General features: G+C 44.4%; 1 protein-coding gene across 2 annotated transcripts in view; it reads left to right on the top strand.

Moving 5' to 3' along the window:
* The window catches only part of THAP3 (THAP domain containing 3), a 143,797-nt gene extending 131,344 nt beyond the window's left edge, over positions 1 to 12,453 (top strand). For both annotated transcript variants that reach the window (XM_078642978.1, XM_078642977.1), the window contains exon 5: positions 10,477 to 12,453. In XM_078642978.1, the coding sequence (XP_078499104.1) occupies positions 10,477 to 10,749 (273 nt within the window). In that variant the 3' untranslated portion in view covers positions 10,750 to 12,453. The remainder of the gene's footprint in view (positions 1 to 10,476) is intronic.
* Positions 12,454 to 19,457: the final 7,004 nt, after the last annotated feature.

Genomic DNA, 19,457 nt, shown 5'->3' with positions numbered 1-19,457 from the left:
CTCAAACTATTTTTAACTAAAGCAGTGATGGCACACTGCTAAGATGGAGCACACTTACAGGGCTGTAGCTGGTCCACTTCGATCGCCCTAGCAGCAAGTATTCGGCTGAAAAAGTACCAAGAGCTGGTGCAAGGAGTAGATTGCCCGTAGAACAAGTAAATAAAGTACATTGAACATACATGACAGCCGCTAGTACTCAGGATATCAGTGCATGCCATTCTATTTTTATCTGCGAGGAGGTCAATAAACTGGAAAAATCTAAAGTTATTGCGAAGGTGTTAAGACGTACTAAGCAAGATTTGCCCACTATGGTCCTTTGCACAATTAAACAACCAGGCCAGGTGGGGATGCGATGACATGAAGTTACCCAGCTAGCCATAGGAAAGGCATATCACATCCTCCAGATGAGATGTCTTCCATGGATATCATCAGTTGAAACTGCACCTTGGTACCAAAACATAACCATTTTTCCATGCACCAAGACCGCTGAGACATAGGGTTGAAAAATCCTCAGAAGTAGAGATATACAAGGGTAAATTACTCTGATCGAGAATTCCCCTCCAGTCTACCTCAAGAACCTGCAGCCTTCCAGCGTTCTTTCCAGGAGCCAGTACTCTGCAGTTGAGAGGGCTGAAGCACTGACAGCTCTAAAGATTCTCTTGGCAAAGGGTGTATCTTCCTGCTTACGTCTTCAAACCACCAACACCTGTCTCATGACCAAAGAATCCCTTACAGTCGCAACATACCCAGGCACCCTCCCCAGCACGTTGTTGCATTGACAGATCTGTATGTTTCAAAGTCATGTGGTGTTGCCTGTTGATGTTTGCTACTGGTGTTAAGAATGCACGTTGCAAAGTTTTTGTGCCATCCAGTTTGGAGAGTCATCCCACCAGCATGTTTCCTGCATGCACACAGCCATGAGTGACGAGGCATGGCTACTGTCAGCAAATAAGCAGAACTCCTCTCCATTTATTCGGGTTTATGCAACCCGCCACATTGGTGTCTGTGTTACATGTCCACCATGTCCCTATGCACCCCTGCCGCATGGATCCCATCCTGAGGTAATCGCACAACAAGGCCTGCTTTGCACTTCTGTTATTATGGATGTTGGACAATTTCTAAGGCACAGCAGGGTCTGTTTCTGCTTTGACTCTTCTTTGAGTGTCATGTGTCTGTGGTCTTCAGTTTGGAGAGGAGGGAATGTTAGTTGGTAGAAAATGGACTGTAGTGTGTTGAGCGATAGATGCAGTGTGGCATTTGATGGTTTGAAGGGTGGCAGTTGGCGTGAAGGAAGAAGGGTCTTTGGACATGTACCCCACAGCTCCCCTTGCTAGTCATTCTATACATCATTGTTGTTTCTTTATATGCTGTCCCAGAAATAATTTACATTTACAAGATTTACCAGTAATAAACATTGTTTCTTCCGTTCCATAATAGCGACGAGCAGAAGACTGATCCGGAAACAACAAACCTTGATAATGTCAACAGTAGAGTATTCCTTTCGATCTTAAGGTCAGGTATTGCAGGAGAAAGGAGTAAAATTGATGGATGATGAAGGATCTTCAAGCTTTTCGGGCAAGTGGCACGCAGTGATGTCCCAACACGAGTTATCGTGTGTTCAACATGTCATCATGTGAATACGCAATCATCAGTTATCTTCGCAAGTGAAACTGTTCGAGCACATAGCAAGCTGCTTTCCACAATTTAGCGGATATTTTTTAAACATTCGAAATTGGAATACATTTGACAGTTGTGCGTTCCACTGCGGTCAACCATTTTGCCCGCATTCTGCTTGCGTAAGTACGTATATCATTATCATTAAATACTTTATTTGATTTTAGTAAAATAAAACCATAAAATTGTGCTTAAAGACAATACATATACATGACATATAAAAAACCTCAACACAGTTGACATTCATATTTATAAATGACAATGTTCATAGTTATAAAATGTATCACCATCCCTTTTTTGTTAGGTTTGCTCTTAGATCATTTTGTTCGTGCAGTCTTGAAACAGTGCACTAAAAAATAAAATAGATTTAAAAGTAAGTAGTGGGGCAACATCATTTAAACGTACCTGTTTCCTAATGGGGATGTAAACATTAATATGTTAAAGTGCTCTAACTCCTCCTGCTAGAGTTCATCTCTACAAATTGTCGGCAATACAGCCATAAAAACATTTTCCCCATATATTTTGTATTGTACTGTAATTGCATTTATATAGCGCTTAGTACCACTGGTGAGGCGTCAAATCGCTTTTTTGGCGAGTAGCAAGCTATTCTGGAACCCATAAAGGATTAGTGGTGAATTAGTATAGTGAAACTATAAAAGTAATTTGAGTGGTGGATATGTTTGTCAGTTATTTGGATTGAGAAGGATAGCGAAGGGGTAGAAGAGGTCAAAAGGTTTGCAATTATATAGAGCTCTTGCTACCCTTAATGGAGTGTTGAAGTGCTTTTTCTGCGAGCAGCACGCTACCCACAAAGGACCAGTGGTGAACAAGTATATTAAAGTTCATTTGAGTGGTGGACGTGTTAGTCCGCTATTTGGATTGAAAAGGATAGTGGAGGGATAGAAGGGAAGGAATTAGAATTTTCCCTATTCTAGTTTTGGAACTCCTAGCAGTAGGAGGAGGCCTGGGATGAGTAAAAGGGAGGTGGAAGGGGAAGAGTCAGAGGGATGGTCCAGAAAGGCTCGCTTTGGCGGACGGAATAGTAAAAAGAGGCATGAGACGATGCAAGGAGGGGCGGAATAGGGAAGAGTCCTGAAAGGGCCACCTTGGGGATCATAGCAGTGGTATGGGGTTTGGGATGAATTTGAGAGTGGAGGCAATGGAAATGCCGATAGAGGCATTGGGTGAGAAATAAACCAGTGCATTGGAAAGAGCAGTAGAAAGAGGCCAGAGATGAGTCAGAGAGTTGAGCTAGAGGACACATTGAGAGCGGTACAGCGTGAAAAACAAGGCAGTGCACTGGACATGCTCAATTAGAAAAAATAAGAACAAGTAATAAATATATAGATGCAAAAGTGATATAGATCCATAAGCACATGGAAGGTATATATATATAATATATATATATATATATATCTCAAAGATACCTCAAACAAACCAGCTTTCAAGTGTTGTTTAACTCCAAATTAGTTTTATTTATTTTTATATATATTTCTGTAGATCAAAAGTGACACAACTGCAGATAAATAGGCATGATAAAAAGACCCACCCATCTATGCAGTCACCCACATACATGTCAAAAACATAGAATGTAACCATCAGTAATATGTACATTTGCCAAGCAGAACTAATGAATATCTATATATAATATTTTTTTTAAAAACAAGTATTCTACCTGTTTATACAAAGCAGTACACATACACTGGTACACATCCACAGTACAAATACATTTTTGCGCATGGTGGCCATGTGGGGAAGAGCCAATTCTTGAGTAGCCCTCCGAAGACAAGCTGTGTACCCGTTGAGCCCATGTTGGGGGGTAAAGAGCTCCATAGATCGGCTGCCCGAACAGAGAATGATGTGCCACCCATTGTGCCCGTCCTGTATCTTGGGATTCTGAGGAGAGGCTCCACCCCAGAGCAGAGGCTCCCCTGCCGAATGTCTGATTAAGAGCAGCTCCGTTCCATGCATCGCTCCATGGGTGACACAAAGCTGCCCAAAGGCGAATCTTCTGGCAAACGCCCAACCAATGCAGAGCCTTTAAGGCAAGAGAGTCTGCCAGCCGAGCTCCGAATCCGCAGTAGTCCCCTTCACAGTCGCCAAAGGTGATCCGTCGCAGAGGCCACCAGCTCAATTGAGTCTCGACCAAACAAGGAAGATGGTAGCCTGGACCCTGTGTGGAAATCCCAAATGGGGGAAGACTTGTTGCAGAGCCCCCATAGCAATAAAGCTCAATCCTGCTAACTCGTCCACCTGGGCACCCATCGATAGCCTGGAGTCCATGGTCACTCCGAGGTTCCCTAGCTCCCTCAGTATTCTAAGTGGTGTTCCCAGATCATCAGGCCATGCTGCCAGTGGGTTCTTAATGTTTCCAATTGCCACACGTCAGTACCTCCATTTTGGAAGCATTCAACTTAAGACGGCTCCACGTCATCCATCGATCCACGGCTCTGAGACAACAGAAAATTGGAGAGTCTCCAACATCTCTGAGGCACTGCAGCTGCAGGATTATTTGTGTGTCATCCGCATAGCCACAGCATTTGAGGTGAAATTGATTGATCAGTGCCAGCAATGACCCCATGTAGATGTTGAAAAGCATGGACGAGACAATAGAGCACCGAGGGACCACTGCCCCCGTGAAGCACGGTCTGGACAACAAAGATCCCGTATGGATGACACTAGCTCTGCCATGAAGGTAGGACGCGACCCAGTCCAGAGCAGTACCCTGTATGCCGGCCTCGCAGAGTCTTCACATCAGAGTGTCACCAACACCATGCCATCCTTAAATTCTAGACCTATTAACAAATAATTGGCGGCCCAGTTATGTACCTAAAGATGGAGATATCCAGTACAATATGTTTTTAGAGGCCCCCTTATTATGCCCCGAACATGATGGAGCATCAGATAGGTGATAAGATCTATAGCCCACTAGGAACATGGGATTCTCAACCCATGTTTCTTAGAGGTTAATGATGGCAAACCGCTTTACAAAAACCAGCCATTTTATTTGAGAACCCTGCTGTATTTCAAAATAAAAATGTGATATCGCTTAGTTTGACCTTCCCTCCCTAACAATTGTTATCGATTGGTAAGTGTTCGATCCTAAGTTCCCGGGATGCTCACAGCATTCATAGCTCTCTTTAATATCTGAGTTTACAAGTTGTGTATGCATCGATCTGGTCACCGTTATGCTGAACTGACATCAACAGATCCAAACAGACCCACGGTACTGTACATACAATTGAAATATTAATGGCTTGTTGAGCATTGTTGGAATATGAACTCTCTGGATCAACAGAACCTGCTTGTTATCCTATAGCTTTAGTTCACAAACAGCTGCTTTTAAATGTAAAAAGTGTGGACTTCTATATGACTGTTTCTGCATTTTGTTTGTTAATTTATCATGTAAGTGTTTCACAATGTGTAGCATTTGATCCCTCCATTTTTCTTACCAGTAACAGGACAACCAGTTCTAGCATGGGATGTATGGCACAGTATGTTTTTAGCGTATGTGGAAGTACTCGAAGGTGAAAAATGCATTTATCAAGAAAAATTCTCTTTATTTAAGAACTGCTTAGGAGGTGAAGGTCTACAATTTAAATTGCTGTCAGTATTGACAAATGTTGCAAACTTAAACTAATTTGAGTATGTTGTCAAGCAACTTGAGAGAAGATACAGACACACAATTAATACCGGAATGAAAACGTGGTAAGTTTCACTCAAGGGATACGTGAATGCATCAAAGAATAGGTTGCAGCCTAAGATCAGTGGCTGCAAACTGTGAATTTGAGAACATTTTTTACGATGAAGTCTTAAGACATCAGGTACTAATAAGAACTAAATACAAGAAGATACAAGAACGCTGTGAGAAATGCCTGACCTAACCTTGAAAGATGCTGTGGAACTAGCAAAAGAGACACAAATTATGGATGGAATGCCAAACAAATCAAAAATTGTTATGTTATGTTATGTTACTGGAGGTTTTGTAAAGCGCTCAGCTGCTCAAAGAGCGTCCCGGCGCTATAGATCCTCACACAAACACCAGCAACTAACAAAAACAGCCATGCGGCACCAAACATCACAAACGGCTTACAGAGCAAAAAGACAGGTTTTAAGTCCCTTTCTAAAAGCAAACAAATTGGAGCACGTTCGCAGCGTCAAGGGCAGAGTGTTCCGGAGACGGGGGGCAAGGTAGCTGAAAGAGCGGCCTCCACACCGCACACGTCTCACTGACGGCACGATGGCAATGGCCAGGGCAGCCGACCTCAAGGGTCTAGATGGTAGATAGAAGTTGACCCTTTTCTGCAAATAACCAGCGCCGAAATTGTGAAGCGCCTTAAAGGCTATAGTTAAGGCCTTAAACGCAATGCGCTTCCGAATCGGCAGCCAGTGCAGAGTCACAAGGAGGTTGCTCGCCCTGGCTCTTCTGGTAAGACCAAAGATTGCCCTGGCTGCCGAATTTTGGACTACCTGCAGATGGGTCAACAGATATTCAGGAGGGCCAAGGTAGAGGATGTTAGCATAGTCCAAGCGTGACCCTATCAGGGCCTGCACCGTAATCTTCTTGTGCTCCAAAGATAGATACGGCAGAAACTTTCTTAACATCCTTAATATGGCAAAACACTTCCCCGTCAGGCCAGCTACCTGGGCCGTGAAGGAAAGAGTGTTATCAACCAACATGCCCAGGTTCTTAGCTGTAACAGAATCGCTGGCAGGGGGGAACATGTTCGCAGTCCACCAGTGCCTCCATCTTGAGTCTGCAGGACAACCAAAAAACAATATCTCGGATTTGTCCGAGTTGCATTTGAGGCCGCTTTTTCCGAACCAGTCAAACACAAACTCCAGACATTTCCGGATGGCCACTCCGTCGAAATCACAGCCCCTGTCACAGGTGAACAGGAGCTGCGTATCGTCCGCATACGACACGATCTGAGCCCCTAGCTCCTCCGCTCGAGCCGCCAAAGGTGACATAAAGATGTTAAAAAGGGAGGGGCTGAGTATGGAGCCCTGCGGGACCCCAACCTCCAGCTGCGGCATAGGGGCGGCAAATGGGGGGGCCCAGATCGTTTGTCTGCGGTCGGCCAGAAAAGATTGAAACCATTCGAACATCGTTCCCCTCAGGCCAATCTCCCAGAGTCTAGTTAGGAGAAGGTCGTGGGGAACGGTGTCGAAGGCCGCCGACAGATTTATTTATTTATTTATTTATTAATGGCATTTATAGAGCGCATACAATTACCCTTGGGCGTCTCGGCGCTAAAAGTGCATCAATGTCTCACCATGAACAGAAGTACGGAAAAGAATCACTGATTAAATAACCATGTTTTCAGGTTTTTTCTAAACTGAAGAAGTGTGGGACTTGTTTTTATATGATTAGGTAGGGTGTTCCAAAGTCTAGGGGCCGCGATAGAAAAACAGCGGTCACCCCAGGACACCGTACGACTTCGCTGAACCACTAATTGATTGAGAGATGTGGATCTGAGGGTTCTGGATGGATTATAAGGAATCAGTTGGTTTTTGAGGAAACGAGGTCCTTGATTCTGTAGAGACCTATAGACTGTGCATAAAGCTTTAAATTTAACCCTATTTTGAATAGACAGCCAATGGTAGCTTTTGAGCGTGTCTGAGATAGGTGCAAACTTAGGTTTTTTTGACAGAACGCGAGCGGCCGCATTCTGCACGGTCTGTAGTTTCTTGGTAACTCTGCTCTGGGCATTGAGCAGCAGACCGTTACAGTAGTCTAACGCTGGGAGCACTAAAGAGGTGACCAAGGTTTTTGCTGCTGAGTCTGGTAGATAAGGTGTAATTTTTCTAACCATTCTCAGTTTGAAATGGGCGTTAGCTGCTACCTTGTTTGCGTGGGCCATAAAGTTAAGCTGGTCGTCGAAAGTGACCCCTAAGTTTCTGACTTTGACCGTAGGACTGGGAGGCGTGCCCAAGGCTGTTGGCCACCAAGTTGCCGACCAAGCTGGAGAGAGATTACCAAAGATGACCACCTCCGTTTTATCGGAGTTAAGCTTCAGGCAATTCTTTGCCATCCACTCACCGATAGCCATCATCCCTCTTTGGAATCTCTCTGCCACCTTCTGTCCATCGCCCTTTATGGCCAGCACCAGCTGAGTGTCGTCAGCGTATGAGGTTAGGCCCATCCCATGTGCTTTGATGACACTAGCAAGGTCCGACACGTATATATTAAACAGTGTCGGACTAAGGGATGAGCCTTGAGGTACCCCACACGGTAGCGACAAGTCAGCCGACTGGAAAGGGCCCACTGTGACCGCCTGAGTTCTGTTAGTCAGAAAGGAGGCGATTAAATCCCTAGCCGTGAGCGTGATGCCCATCTTTTCGACACGGTTGACCAGAATCTTATGGTCAACCATGATCAAGCATGATGAGCAAGGCCTTTCCACCCCTGTCAAGAGTTTCCTTCACAGCCTCCGTCACCTCAAGTAGCGCGGTTTCAGTACTCAGGTTAGATCTAAACCCAGACTGAGACTGATGTAATAAGGAATTAACCTCTAGAAAGCTGGTTAAGGTGGTATGCGCATGCTTTTCCGCAATTTTGGCCAGGGCGGGCAACAAGGAGATTGGCCTGTAGTTGGAATGCAATTTGGCATCTGCATTCGGCTTTTTTAATAAGGGGGAGAACAAGGGCCTGTTTCCAAGATGAGGGGACTTTTCCCGAGCTCAAAGACAGGTTAATCATAGGATTGATAATAGAGTTAAGGGCAGGCGCCAAGGTCGCAAGACACTTGGCAGGGCAAGGGTCAAGTGGAGAGCCAGATTTCAGATTGGACAATAGGTCAAGCGAAGCCTGAAGCTCACCCCAGTAAAGAGATCTGGGCTGATTGCATTGTTCTTTTGCTCACCATGCCACCCCAGTTTAGACACACCCACGTGGAAATCAGTATTGACCCTGCTCCCCATGGGAACAGTCCAGCCCGAACTGCAAAGCCAGGTCCTCCCTGGACCGGAAACAAGCATCCTGGGACTGGTTTCCGAGTCTTGCCCCTCATCAGCGAAGTTAGCTTGAATCCAGTGACACAGTGAGATGGGACCCATGCCTGGGCTTTACCGGCGCACTTATTTATTTATTTATAAAGTTTTATATAGGGCGAGAAAGCAAAATACATACATATTGAGTTGGCCCCATCAATAATAGAATGAAAAAAGATTAGACCGGAGGCATATCCTACAGTTTATGTTACAGGGGGGGACACATTTTCCTCTGCCTTTTCTGAGAGCCTAGGCAGGTACTCTAAGTTTGAACTCCATATTAGAGTTATTAATGTAGCCATGCCTGTCAGACACAGTGAGGAATGTGCAATTGTGCTACAGTTTTATTCTGAAAGAGAATTTAAAAAACGTGTGTGCAAAAGATGTTCTAGAGCCAAAAGAGTCTTCCGTGAGTGGCTCTCATAGTAATTTCGCTCATGGGTAATGGGGACCTACATCTACGGTTGCACAGTCTTAACGTCGTTATTTGTGTGGATCATCACCTCTCCTCAATTTGCACAACATTATTTCTTCCTTACTTAAGGTTGCAGTGTTTTCCACATTAGATCTAAGGCAGTGCCTACTACCAGATTGTTATGGAGAGTGATTACAGTTGTGTGACTTCATTCATCACTCCTGAAGGCATGTTCCAATTCCATACCTTACAAAACTGTTAGGTCTGAAATTTGACCCAGCCTCTGAGTGCCACCTCAGCAGCTAGTCTCCACGTGTGCCACCCCTCCCTAATTCTGGTATCCTTTTATACCTTTGTCTCCAATAATTCTCTATGGAGAGGGGAGGTGGCACTCCTGTCCAACTAATATTTTGCTACTACAGTGACAATGCTTGTTTTCCAGGAGCAGACGTCAGGCAAGCAAATGTAACCCTTTGCCTTCACCCAGGTCACATGCTTGGACATTTCTTAGAACAGAAGGTTCTCCGCTGTCTATATTGTTAACACGACTACTGTCAAAATGGGATTTTAAATAAAATCCGAAAATTGGGCATAGATTCAAACAGTTAGCTTTATAAGGCCCTATGTTCTTCATACCTGCACTATAAAGAACTAGTGAACTCGTGTTGGCTTGGTTTGTGTCTATCCTATGTATTAAGAAAGCTCTGCCACACATGATACAGTAAATCATTTAGTTTTATCGTTGACAAAGAAAACTATAAAAGTGGGCTTAGAACTAAAACTACATTTATTGATAAATATCACCAGGGTATAGAACGATGATGCTATTCTAACTCCAGTGTTCAAAAGGCATACCATTTTTCTTTGACACACATTCCTTGGAATAGAAAACTCCTGTCAGGGGTTTACACTCATGGGTACGTGTAGATTGTAAGCTACAACCCAGCACCGTTGGGTTTCTTTGTACAGTGCGCATTCGAAAACAGTACTCTGCTGGTTTTGTGGGGTTTGTGATGCGGGTCAGGAGGGATCATCTGGATTCCAGTGATTGAATTTGTTGCATAAATTGTCCTCATTGCTGTGATGATCTCTGTGCTGGGAGTATCATCCTCCTTGTTAAAGAGCCACCCTTTTCTATTTGCCCTAAAAATGTTGGAACACTAACAAAAAAATTGAAAAATATAACCCCCAACTTTACCCTTAACATACTCTGCATATCACTGTATTGTCCACTTTAATATATGCAGTTCAGTACATAGGTTTACATACCATGATGAACAGACCTTGTGCCATTGTCTGGAACAGATAGACAGTTTAAAATTCCTAGAGCAAAATTAAAAGTACGACACAAATAATACCTGAAGGGTAATCATTGTCACATTTTCTCCCTTTAGGTTGTAGAAGCGGAAGCAAACTTTTATTCCAAAAAGAGCGACCCACACCCCATTCAAGTCATCGATCACAGCTATGCCATTGGGGACTCTGCTGTTCTAAAGAAGAAACTTTATTTTGCCTTGGAAGACAATGAGAAACTCAGGAAGCGGATGAAAGCCAAGAATTTAAAATTAAGACGATTGAATGAAAACATCAGATTACTTGAAAGCGAACTGTTGACACTGAAGGAAAAAGTGTCTACTGGTCAAGTAAACCAAGTAATGGTCGACTGAATTCAAGGAAGAACCAAATGGTATTGTCACAACTGAGGGGGCTGCTTTTTGTTACAAAGAATGGATTCTAGTTTGGGGGACCACTTTCGATGGTGAGGATCTCCTGCTATCTAGAATATGAAGAGCTGAAACATTGACCTTCCTGCAGGTCTATTGTATGATGCACCGGTCGTCATAGCCTGCTTCAGATATTAAAATGGACTTTGTATTTTTATATAAAAAGGAAGGATGAGACAATGTTTCCAAGCACCACTGAAACATGGTGCCATCGTTTCTGATAACCAATCCAGATGTGCCTCAAAGCATTGGGAAGTACTCTTATGATCTCTCCGTGTGAATATCTCTGCCTCTTAATGAGGTCATGTTGCTGTCGTGTTGGAATCTAAAATTGAATTGGGGTTGTGGATAGTTTTGTAGCTGTATCTTCTAGGAAGGATGATTGGTGTTAAATTTGCTCAGTGTAATATTTTTTTTGCATCTGCTTTTTAAGTGTTAAATGCAAAAATATGATCATGAGCAAAATCGATTGCTAGGGACTTCCTAGGATAGGGTGGTGGTTGGCCAGGCCCGCTGGGTCAGTTTCGGGCAGGGCTTCCAAGACCAAGAGATGATGCTAAGTGGCTTGGAAGTTACCATCGTGACTTGGTGAGTCAGGAGAAGAGTAGATGTCTCAGACTCTGTGATCGTGGGTGAGATAAGTTGATCGTGTCTAATCAAAATTCTGAGTATTCTTCTTTTTCTTCACGTTTAGTTCAGTATAGTAATAATCTCTTAATTTGAGAGTCTCCATTATACTTTCATTTTGTCTTAGATTTGGGCATGGCTTTCTGAAAGTTGCAGAAGTGTTGTGCAGCATTTACTACTAGAGGGAAAACACCTTGAATATAACATATTTACAGTAGTATTAGTGACCCAACAGAATATGTAAATATTAACACGCTGGGGAACTTGTCATTTGTTTTGTGGCATCTTTGTGTATTTTACTCTGTCTGTGGCGTGTTAGTCCACGATAGTTCAAACGCAACGATACATGTGAAAGTGCATGGTGCATCAAAATGCCTTCTGGTTCACTTTTAGTTGGAAGGTTACTGAAGGGGTGAAATTTAAGGAAAATACCCTGTGTATAAGGACATACCCGTAAAAATGCTGGTACCGTTTTAATATTATATTCTTATCACATGGTCTTTGCTGAAAATGTGCACAACTTAAAGGCAGTCTCGGGGTAGAACTCACGATTGGCAGCTACACTTTGTCTTACCATGGTTAGATTCCCTTTTTCTTTCCCCAAACTATTCATTGATTTGCTGTGCAGCAACTTGTGTAGAACAATATTGAGATGGCCATGAATCCAATTTTCTCTATGCTCAGGACTCAATCGTATATCTTCATATTGGATATCTGTCAGCATCACAAAGGTTATGTATATAGTCAGTTTCAAGTGTGCAAAAGTGGAATTATATATATGTATATATACACGACTCATTCAAGCTCCTGACAAACAATAACTGCCCGGCACAATCCTCCAACAGGTTGGTTACCAGAATTATTTATTTATAAACTAATTTGTGTGTATGTCCTGCTAAAAAGGATAGTGTATTCATGTTTTCTTGCTCTCAACACACGCAATACAATAACAGCATATTATAGTTGAACAGTTATAATGATCTTGACAATCCAATAAAACACCATCATTTGATCATGTTACCTGCAAAGCCTATGTTAATCAGCTTCATTGCGTATTATCATCGAAGCATTATTGAAAGGTGCAATAATGCTTGTCTTGTTGCCCTTAATCGAGTCCAGGATTTTGTTCACAATCGCTAGAGACATCTACTTTCGATGGACCGAAGAGGAGTGTTATGATGTATTGAATGTTGATGCTCACAAATTATACCACGCTTGAAGCTGGCTTAACGAAAATTTACTAAACAACAATATTAAGGCCAGTTATCATCTTCAAGATATCATCCTGCCTATTCCTTGCTAATAAAAAGCCTTACAGTTCATAGTTCCTGATGTGGCCTGCTCCTCAAATTTAGAGACTTCTGCATAGGACTATGTGATGGTTAAAAACAAAAAAGGCGAAAGGCAGTTAAAACATGTGGAGCATACACCCAAGTCCTGGTTTTTTGACACTCTTCCCTCATCGCAGGCAAAAATGTCCTACCCTTTTGTGTTGAGTTGGACAAGGGTAAAAGTGCTTGCCAGAGCTCCCTGTTCTAGTATGGGGGATCTTTATGTGGTAACAGAAGCTTGGTCTTTCTCAAGTTTAATTTTTACAAAGTTAGCCAATATCCTCTACGAGAGGGCTATTAAAAATGACTGTTCTTAGCACAGATCCTTCCGCAGTACCACAGTTCTTACTGAAGGGTTTAAAGATTAGTCACTTGTAATCAGCATAACATGTATCATCTGATATCTCCCTTTCATGTAAAAGGGAGACCAGAGTCCTCATGTAAGTATTAAACAGGAAGGCAGAGGGAATAGATGACCGCAGGACACCCCAGCTGAATTGTGGAGATCACAGTTGAATTGTGGCAGGGAGACTACCTGTGAGTAACCAGTAGGGAAGAATATAACCCATTTGAACACAACACCCTTCCCTGGTATGACCCATGGTGTTGAAGGCTACAGAAAGATCTAACAAAACAAGCACTCTGACACCAGTTCCTTCACTCTCTAATCTCAGGTCACCGAAAGTTGGGAGTGCATCTAAATCTTCGCTGTTGGGCAGCTGAAGACCAATCTAGAGCAGGACCACCATCTGGCTGGCCTCTGCAAACAGTTGTATTTTGTTTCACAACCGCTTCTTCAAATATCCTTGCCTAAAGGGAATAAATACATTATTTGACAATTAATAAAGTCGGAGGGATCCAGTAACAGCTTTTCAGGAAGAGCATTACCAATGCCTATTTCTTTTCCTCAGGATCACTTCCCAGCGGCAACGAAAGGGTGGCAGACGTCAGGCGGTTAACCAGCACAGAAGCTGTTGTTTTCAAAGTTCCTGTGGAATGCATGTTCCTTGGTGAGCACAAAGAATGGGTCGCCTGAATGCAGTCCAATACACCGTTGAAGTTAAAGCTCAAAAGTCCACCATGTGTCTAGCGGATGTGCAGAACTGTAAGACTATGGCATCATGAGGAAAGTCATAGTCCCCTGTTTAGTGTCAGACCTAATATTCACCATGAAATAGCGAGACTAGGCTTGTCAACATTCTTAAGGTGAATTTGACGACACTAGGGATGGCCCTATGTTATAGAGTTGAGTTTTCTGAACAGACTTTGCATGTATTCACATTGTTAACCTATCATCTCTGAGTAGAACGTACAGTTCGTAGGTAAAATGGGTTTCTTTTAAAGTTTTATTATGTTCCACATAGTAATGCTCTTGCACCTCCTGCAAACGATTTCCTCCTTTCCGTACCTCAGCCTTGCTACAGGTGAGCTCCACTGTAAATTGACCTTTGAATGTGCTGCAATGCTGAGAGGTCATAGTATTATTTTACTTGCCTTGTCTTTACTAATGAGGTAGTTAAATAAATAGTGAAAGCCTCAAGGCCCATTGCCTTCATTCCAATCAGCTGTTTAGTATTTACTTAATTTCTGTGTGCTACTCTGTTGGAAACAAATCACAAAGAAACCCCTAAATGGTCTGCCTAATTGACATGTTTAGGAGTACCTGCTGACAGTGGCGACTCCTCAGCTAAGGTGGAGGAGTGTCACCCCACTGCTTTACAGCAGTAAAATAAAGGACAAATAAAATGATAATAACTTGATGTTATCCTTTTATTTTCTCCTGCTGCTGCAGCTTGGCGGGGCAGGGCTGGTGGCACAGGGGTAGGAGTGGTGCGCACCCACTAAGTGCACATGACTGTTTGGCCAGGCGTCTCGTGCTGGCCAAACAGTTATTCACACTTTGCATTGCCCACCCGGGCTGCATTATATCCTGGGTGGAGAACATTTCCAGGCTCCCATTCCACAGCGCTCAGACCAATCACAATGCTGCATTGCGTTGTGATTGGCTCAGGGGAGCCTGGGTGCTTCCTGTTCTGGCCCGAGTTTGACACGAGGAGAGACGGAGGAGAGACACAGCCATAAGGTACGTTTTTCATTTTTTTAACACCGCCTTAGCTTCCCACCCCCAATCCATTCTGGCAACTACTTCCTTCTGACCTGACACTACCTGGATTGTAGAATTTGTAATTAACCTTACAGAGTGCTATGGTTCTCCAGAATTGAGTCTGGCATTACTGGGCTCAGATTCTAGCCACAATTTCCCAGCACCAAGTTGTCGTGTCTTGATCACTGAAGCACGACCGGAGTCTTCTGTTTGTTCAAGGTACCTTTATTGTTGTCATCGCTGCGCAGAACCACACGTCCTGCCTGCTGCCCAGTTCCTGCCTAAGTGTCCGTCTCCCAATCCTTGACTGGAAGTGGTGTCCGGTTCCTTGCCCCCTCCCACCAGTCGGGGTCCAAGGTCCTAGTGCCCTGTGCCCAGGTCACAACATCTCCCCCTTTATTGCAGAAAGAACAGAGAGATTGTTGATGCCAAACTGTTGTTGAGAGAGAGAGAGAGAGAGCATCACATCACATTCCTTCAATCAGTCTCTTTGGTCTTTTGCACTCTCTTCTCTGCCGTGTTTCTCCTTTGTCCATCTGCGCGCCCTCATCCTGTCTCATGTCTGCGTCTCCTGTTGCGATTTCTCCTCCGTCTTCATCCATGATCTTGAGCTCCTTGAAGTGTGAGCTGTTTCGTGTGATGTGTTAGCGTCCTGCTGATGCTGTTATCATGGGCCCTTTTACCTCGGTCACAGTCAAAGGCTCCGTTGAGAACGGGCTGTCCGATTTCCTCAGCTGCCGCTGCCGCACCACCACTGTGTCTCCTTGCTTGAGTTGTGCCGGAGTGCCGTGTCTGCTTGCGCCTGCATATGTCTTCATTTTCTCTTTTGCCTCTTGATCTTTGGAGGCAATGCTGCTTTGCTCTTGCTTCGCTGCTGCTTCCAGCTGCGGTAGCCTCATAATCTCTTAATACTTGGCACAGAGCCTGCCCTATTGTATCTGTGCCAGTTTTGCTCTTTGTACAGCCTTCTTTATGTTCCTCATAAATCTTTCCACCATGCCATTTGCTTGTGGCCAAAGGGGTGTTATTTTCCAGTGATGGATCCCTAGATAGTCCATAAATGTTCTAAACTCTTCCCTTGAGAATGGTGGACCATTGTCTGTCTTTAGTGTTTGCGGGGAGCCCCACGCCACAAAGACGTCGTCCATAGTTGGCAGTGTTGCACTTGCTGATGTTGACGATACTTGTTGCACAATGGGAAATCTGGAGAATTCATCAATTATCACGAGCAGGTAGTTTCCCGTTTCCAGGGGCCCGTAGAAGTCGGCGCCAGTTCAGTCCACAATGCCCGCGGGAGCTCTGACATTTGTAGTGGTTCCGGTTTTGCTGGCTGCGCCGTCACTTGGCAGATATGGCAGTGTGCGACTGTGGCCTCCACCATGTTGTCCAACCCCGGATACCATACTTTCTCCCGTAGCAGTTTCTTTGTTGCTACCATGCCTCTATGTGATTTGTGAGCGAAGTTCACAGTCTGTCTCTTGGCATTACTATTCTTGTTCTTCTCATTATTATTCCATTTTTGGTCTCTTAGAGCTCTTCATGAATCTTTTTGAATGCCAGTATTTCCTCTTTGATCACTCCGTTTTCCATGATGCTGTTGTTGTTGACATGCCTCCACCTCTGTTGTCTTGTTACCATTTTGACCGCCTGCATGGCAGCATCCTTCTCTGTTTCTAGTTCCAACTCTGCCATGGTTATTGATGCTGGAGTATTTTGCTTTAGTATAAAGTTCAGGTATTCCTCCGCTATTGATGTTGCCTCAGGTGTCTGTGGCAAAGGGTGCCGCGACATGTAATCTGCTGTGTTGTCCTCTTTCCCTGGTTTGTGCGCAATCTTGAAATTGTAGTCCATCAGCCGAATGCCCCATCTCTCTATACTAGATGGTATTTTCGCTTTAGGATTTCCACAGATCGTTACTAGGGCCTGATGATCTGTTATGATGGTAGATGGTTTCCCATATATGAACATGTCATAGTGCTCACATGCCCATACTACTGCAAGGCTTTCTTTCTCCGGCTGTGAGTATGCCCTCTCAACGTCGGACAGGCTTTTGCGTGCGTAGGCTACTATATTTCTTGGGGACTCTTTGCCTGGCCTATGCTGCACCAAGATCGCTCCTTGTTATCTTGCAGTCCTCAGGATCGGTGTGATGCTAAGAGGGGTCCACCTCTTGCTCAAACCAATGCCTAATATGCCGTTATAGCATAGGTCAGTGGAAGGATCAAGTGAGGGAAGGTAAGGAAGGGAACAGCAGGGAGGGAGATCTGAAACGACAAACACATACCATCAACTACAACTCCACTATATACCATAAGCAAGACAATACTTCTCGCAATATTCACTGCTGTACCTGTAAAGTAATTACACGTAAGAACACTATAGGAAGATAATTCTCTTCTGGCAAACAGGGGTCTTCTAGGTATCATGAACTACATCCAACTTCCTGTGAATAATACTGCGTTAAATCCAGACAGGTTGCTTCTATGCAGCACATACCTTCTTTGTAGTTTGTAGGGAAAAGAAACACACAGGGTTACGTCACCCATAAGATACCCTGAACACACAGTACCTCTGTAGCTTTCCTGATTCTCTGATACTGGAGTATTTCAGCCTCTTAAACAAACGTCCTCTGCACGAGCTTGACTTCAGCTCACCAACAGAGGACTGTGCAATTAGGCTTTACTTTGAGCCCTAAACAACGTCTTCCGCATGAGCCGCCAGACGCGAGCTCGCCAACGGAGGACAAACAATCTCTGATGCTCCTTCTTTAGTAATACACACAAACCGTCCTCCGCATGAGCCGCCGATGCGCGCTCACCAACGGAGGACAATACGGCCTGATTTGCCGTTTGCTAAGTAGATACACAATGCTCCTTCTTGAGTAATACCCACAAACCATCCTCTGCATGAGCCACCGACGCGCGTTCGCCAACGGAGGACAATACGGCCGAAATTGCCGTTTGCTACGTAGGCGCCGCTAACCCACTCTCCTTCGCAAAAGCTGCCAACTTTACTCACCAACGAAGGAGAAATCCAGATCAGGACGGGAGACTTGAGACAACACGAACTTCTCCTCCAATAAATAACATCAAACTTGAATTTCCGACACTGTTTCCTGTCCCGGGGGCGCTAAGTAGGAAGCCGCAACATCGCGATGTGCTCCTCAAGGCATGATGGGAGTTGTAGTTTCTCCAATGAAAAGGACGTGTATCGAGCTGTTGCGCTCAATTCCGGACTCATAACACTCCTAACTCCACCGGACTGGCATCCGCCGTCAGTTCCGTGCACAGCAGAGGATCGAAGTACGCAAGATGGTCCACCGCTATCACTGCCTGTCTGATGGCCTCAAGTGCTTTGTTGCAGTCTTCTGTCCACGTGAATGTCTGGCCTTGTTTCGTCAGTTCTCTCAGCGGTGTGTTTACCGTGGCAAAGTCTTTTATGTATCTCGCACAGTAGCTGGCAAGCTCAAGGAACGACCTCACTTCTGCAACCTCGCTCGGAGGTTTCGCTTTCTCCAGCGTCTCCACTTTGCTGCAATCTGGTCGCATCCCTTTTTTGGAGAAGATGTGTCTGAAGAACACCAGTTTGTCTCGCCCTATTTCGCACTTGTCTTCATTCAGCGTTAGACCTGCTTGTTCCAGCTGGGAGCATACGTCCCGCAATGCTTTGTCATGCTCGTCATCTGATCGACCAAATACCAGAATGTCGACACTGTAGTTGAGGCTGTTTTTTACCGGCCTTATTACTTGCCTTATTGTCTCTTGAAATATTTCTGCCGTGGATGACATGCCAAAATGTAGTCGTTTGTAGCGAAACAGACCCATGTGCGTGGAGAATGTTGTAATATATCTTGACTGAGGGTCAAGCTCGAACGGAGGATATCCTTTGCACCGGTCCAGCTTTGAAAATTGGCATGTTCCAGTCAGGCAGCTGATCATGTCATTGAGTTGTGGACCAGGGTGTCTTTCACGTTTAATTGCTGTTGTTGGTATCCTCATGCCGACACAGATGTGAATTTTGGATGTGTTCTTCTTTGGCACTGCCACTATTGGCGACACCCATGGTGTTGGTCCCTCTGCCGGCTCTATGATGTCCTGACTTAGCAATGCTTGTATTTCCTCCTCCACTAGCGGCTGCAAGTGTATCGGGACTCTCCTGTGATGTTGAGCCACTGATTTTACTGCTTGATTGATGTGCAGTGTTATTTGACGTCCTTTTAGCTTCCCTAATCCATGTAGGATTCCTGGATAATCTCGCAGGATGTTCTTCTTCTCTGACATGTGGTATGTAGTTGCGAGGAGGCCCATTACCTGCGCTGTGACGTTGCTCAGTAGGCATAGTGCTGGAATGTCACCCTTTAGTACAACATGTATGTCTTCCTTGCTTGTTTGGTCTTTATATATCAGTGTCTCTGTGAATTTTCCCATGTTGATCACTGGTTTTCTTGACCCCCACGTGAATACATCAACTCTGGTTTGCACCAGCGCTGGTTTTACTTCCATTTTCTCATATTCGGATACACACATGATGTTGCATGTGGCGCCACTGTCTAGCACGAAACGAGTTTTGTGTTGTACCACATCTATGGT

Source organism: Lissotriton helveticus, chromosome 5_1, assembly GCF_964261635.1.
Source record: "Lissotriton helveticus chromosome 5_1, aLisHel1.1, whole genome shotgun sequence".
NCBI lineage: Eukaryota > Metazoa > Chordata > Amphibia > Caudata > Salamandridae > Lissotriton > Lissotriton helveticus.
The sequence above is the reverse complement of the archived record's forward strand: the minus strand, read 5'-3'. Positions and strand labels throughout refer to the sequence as shown.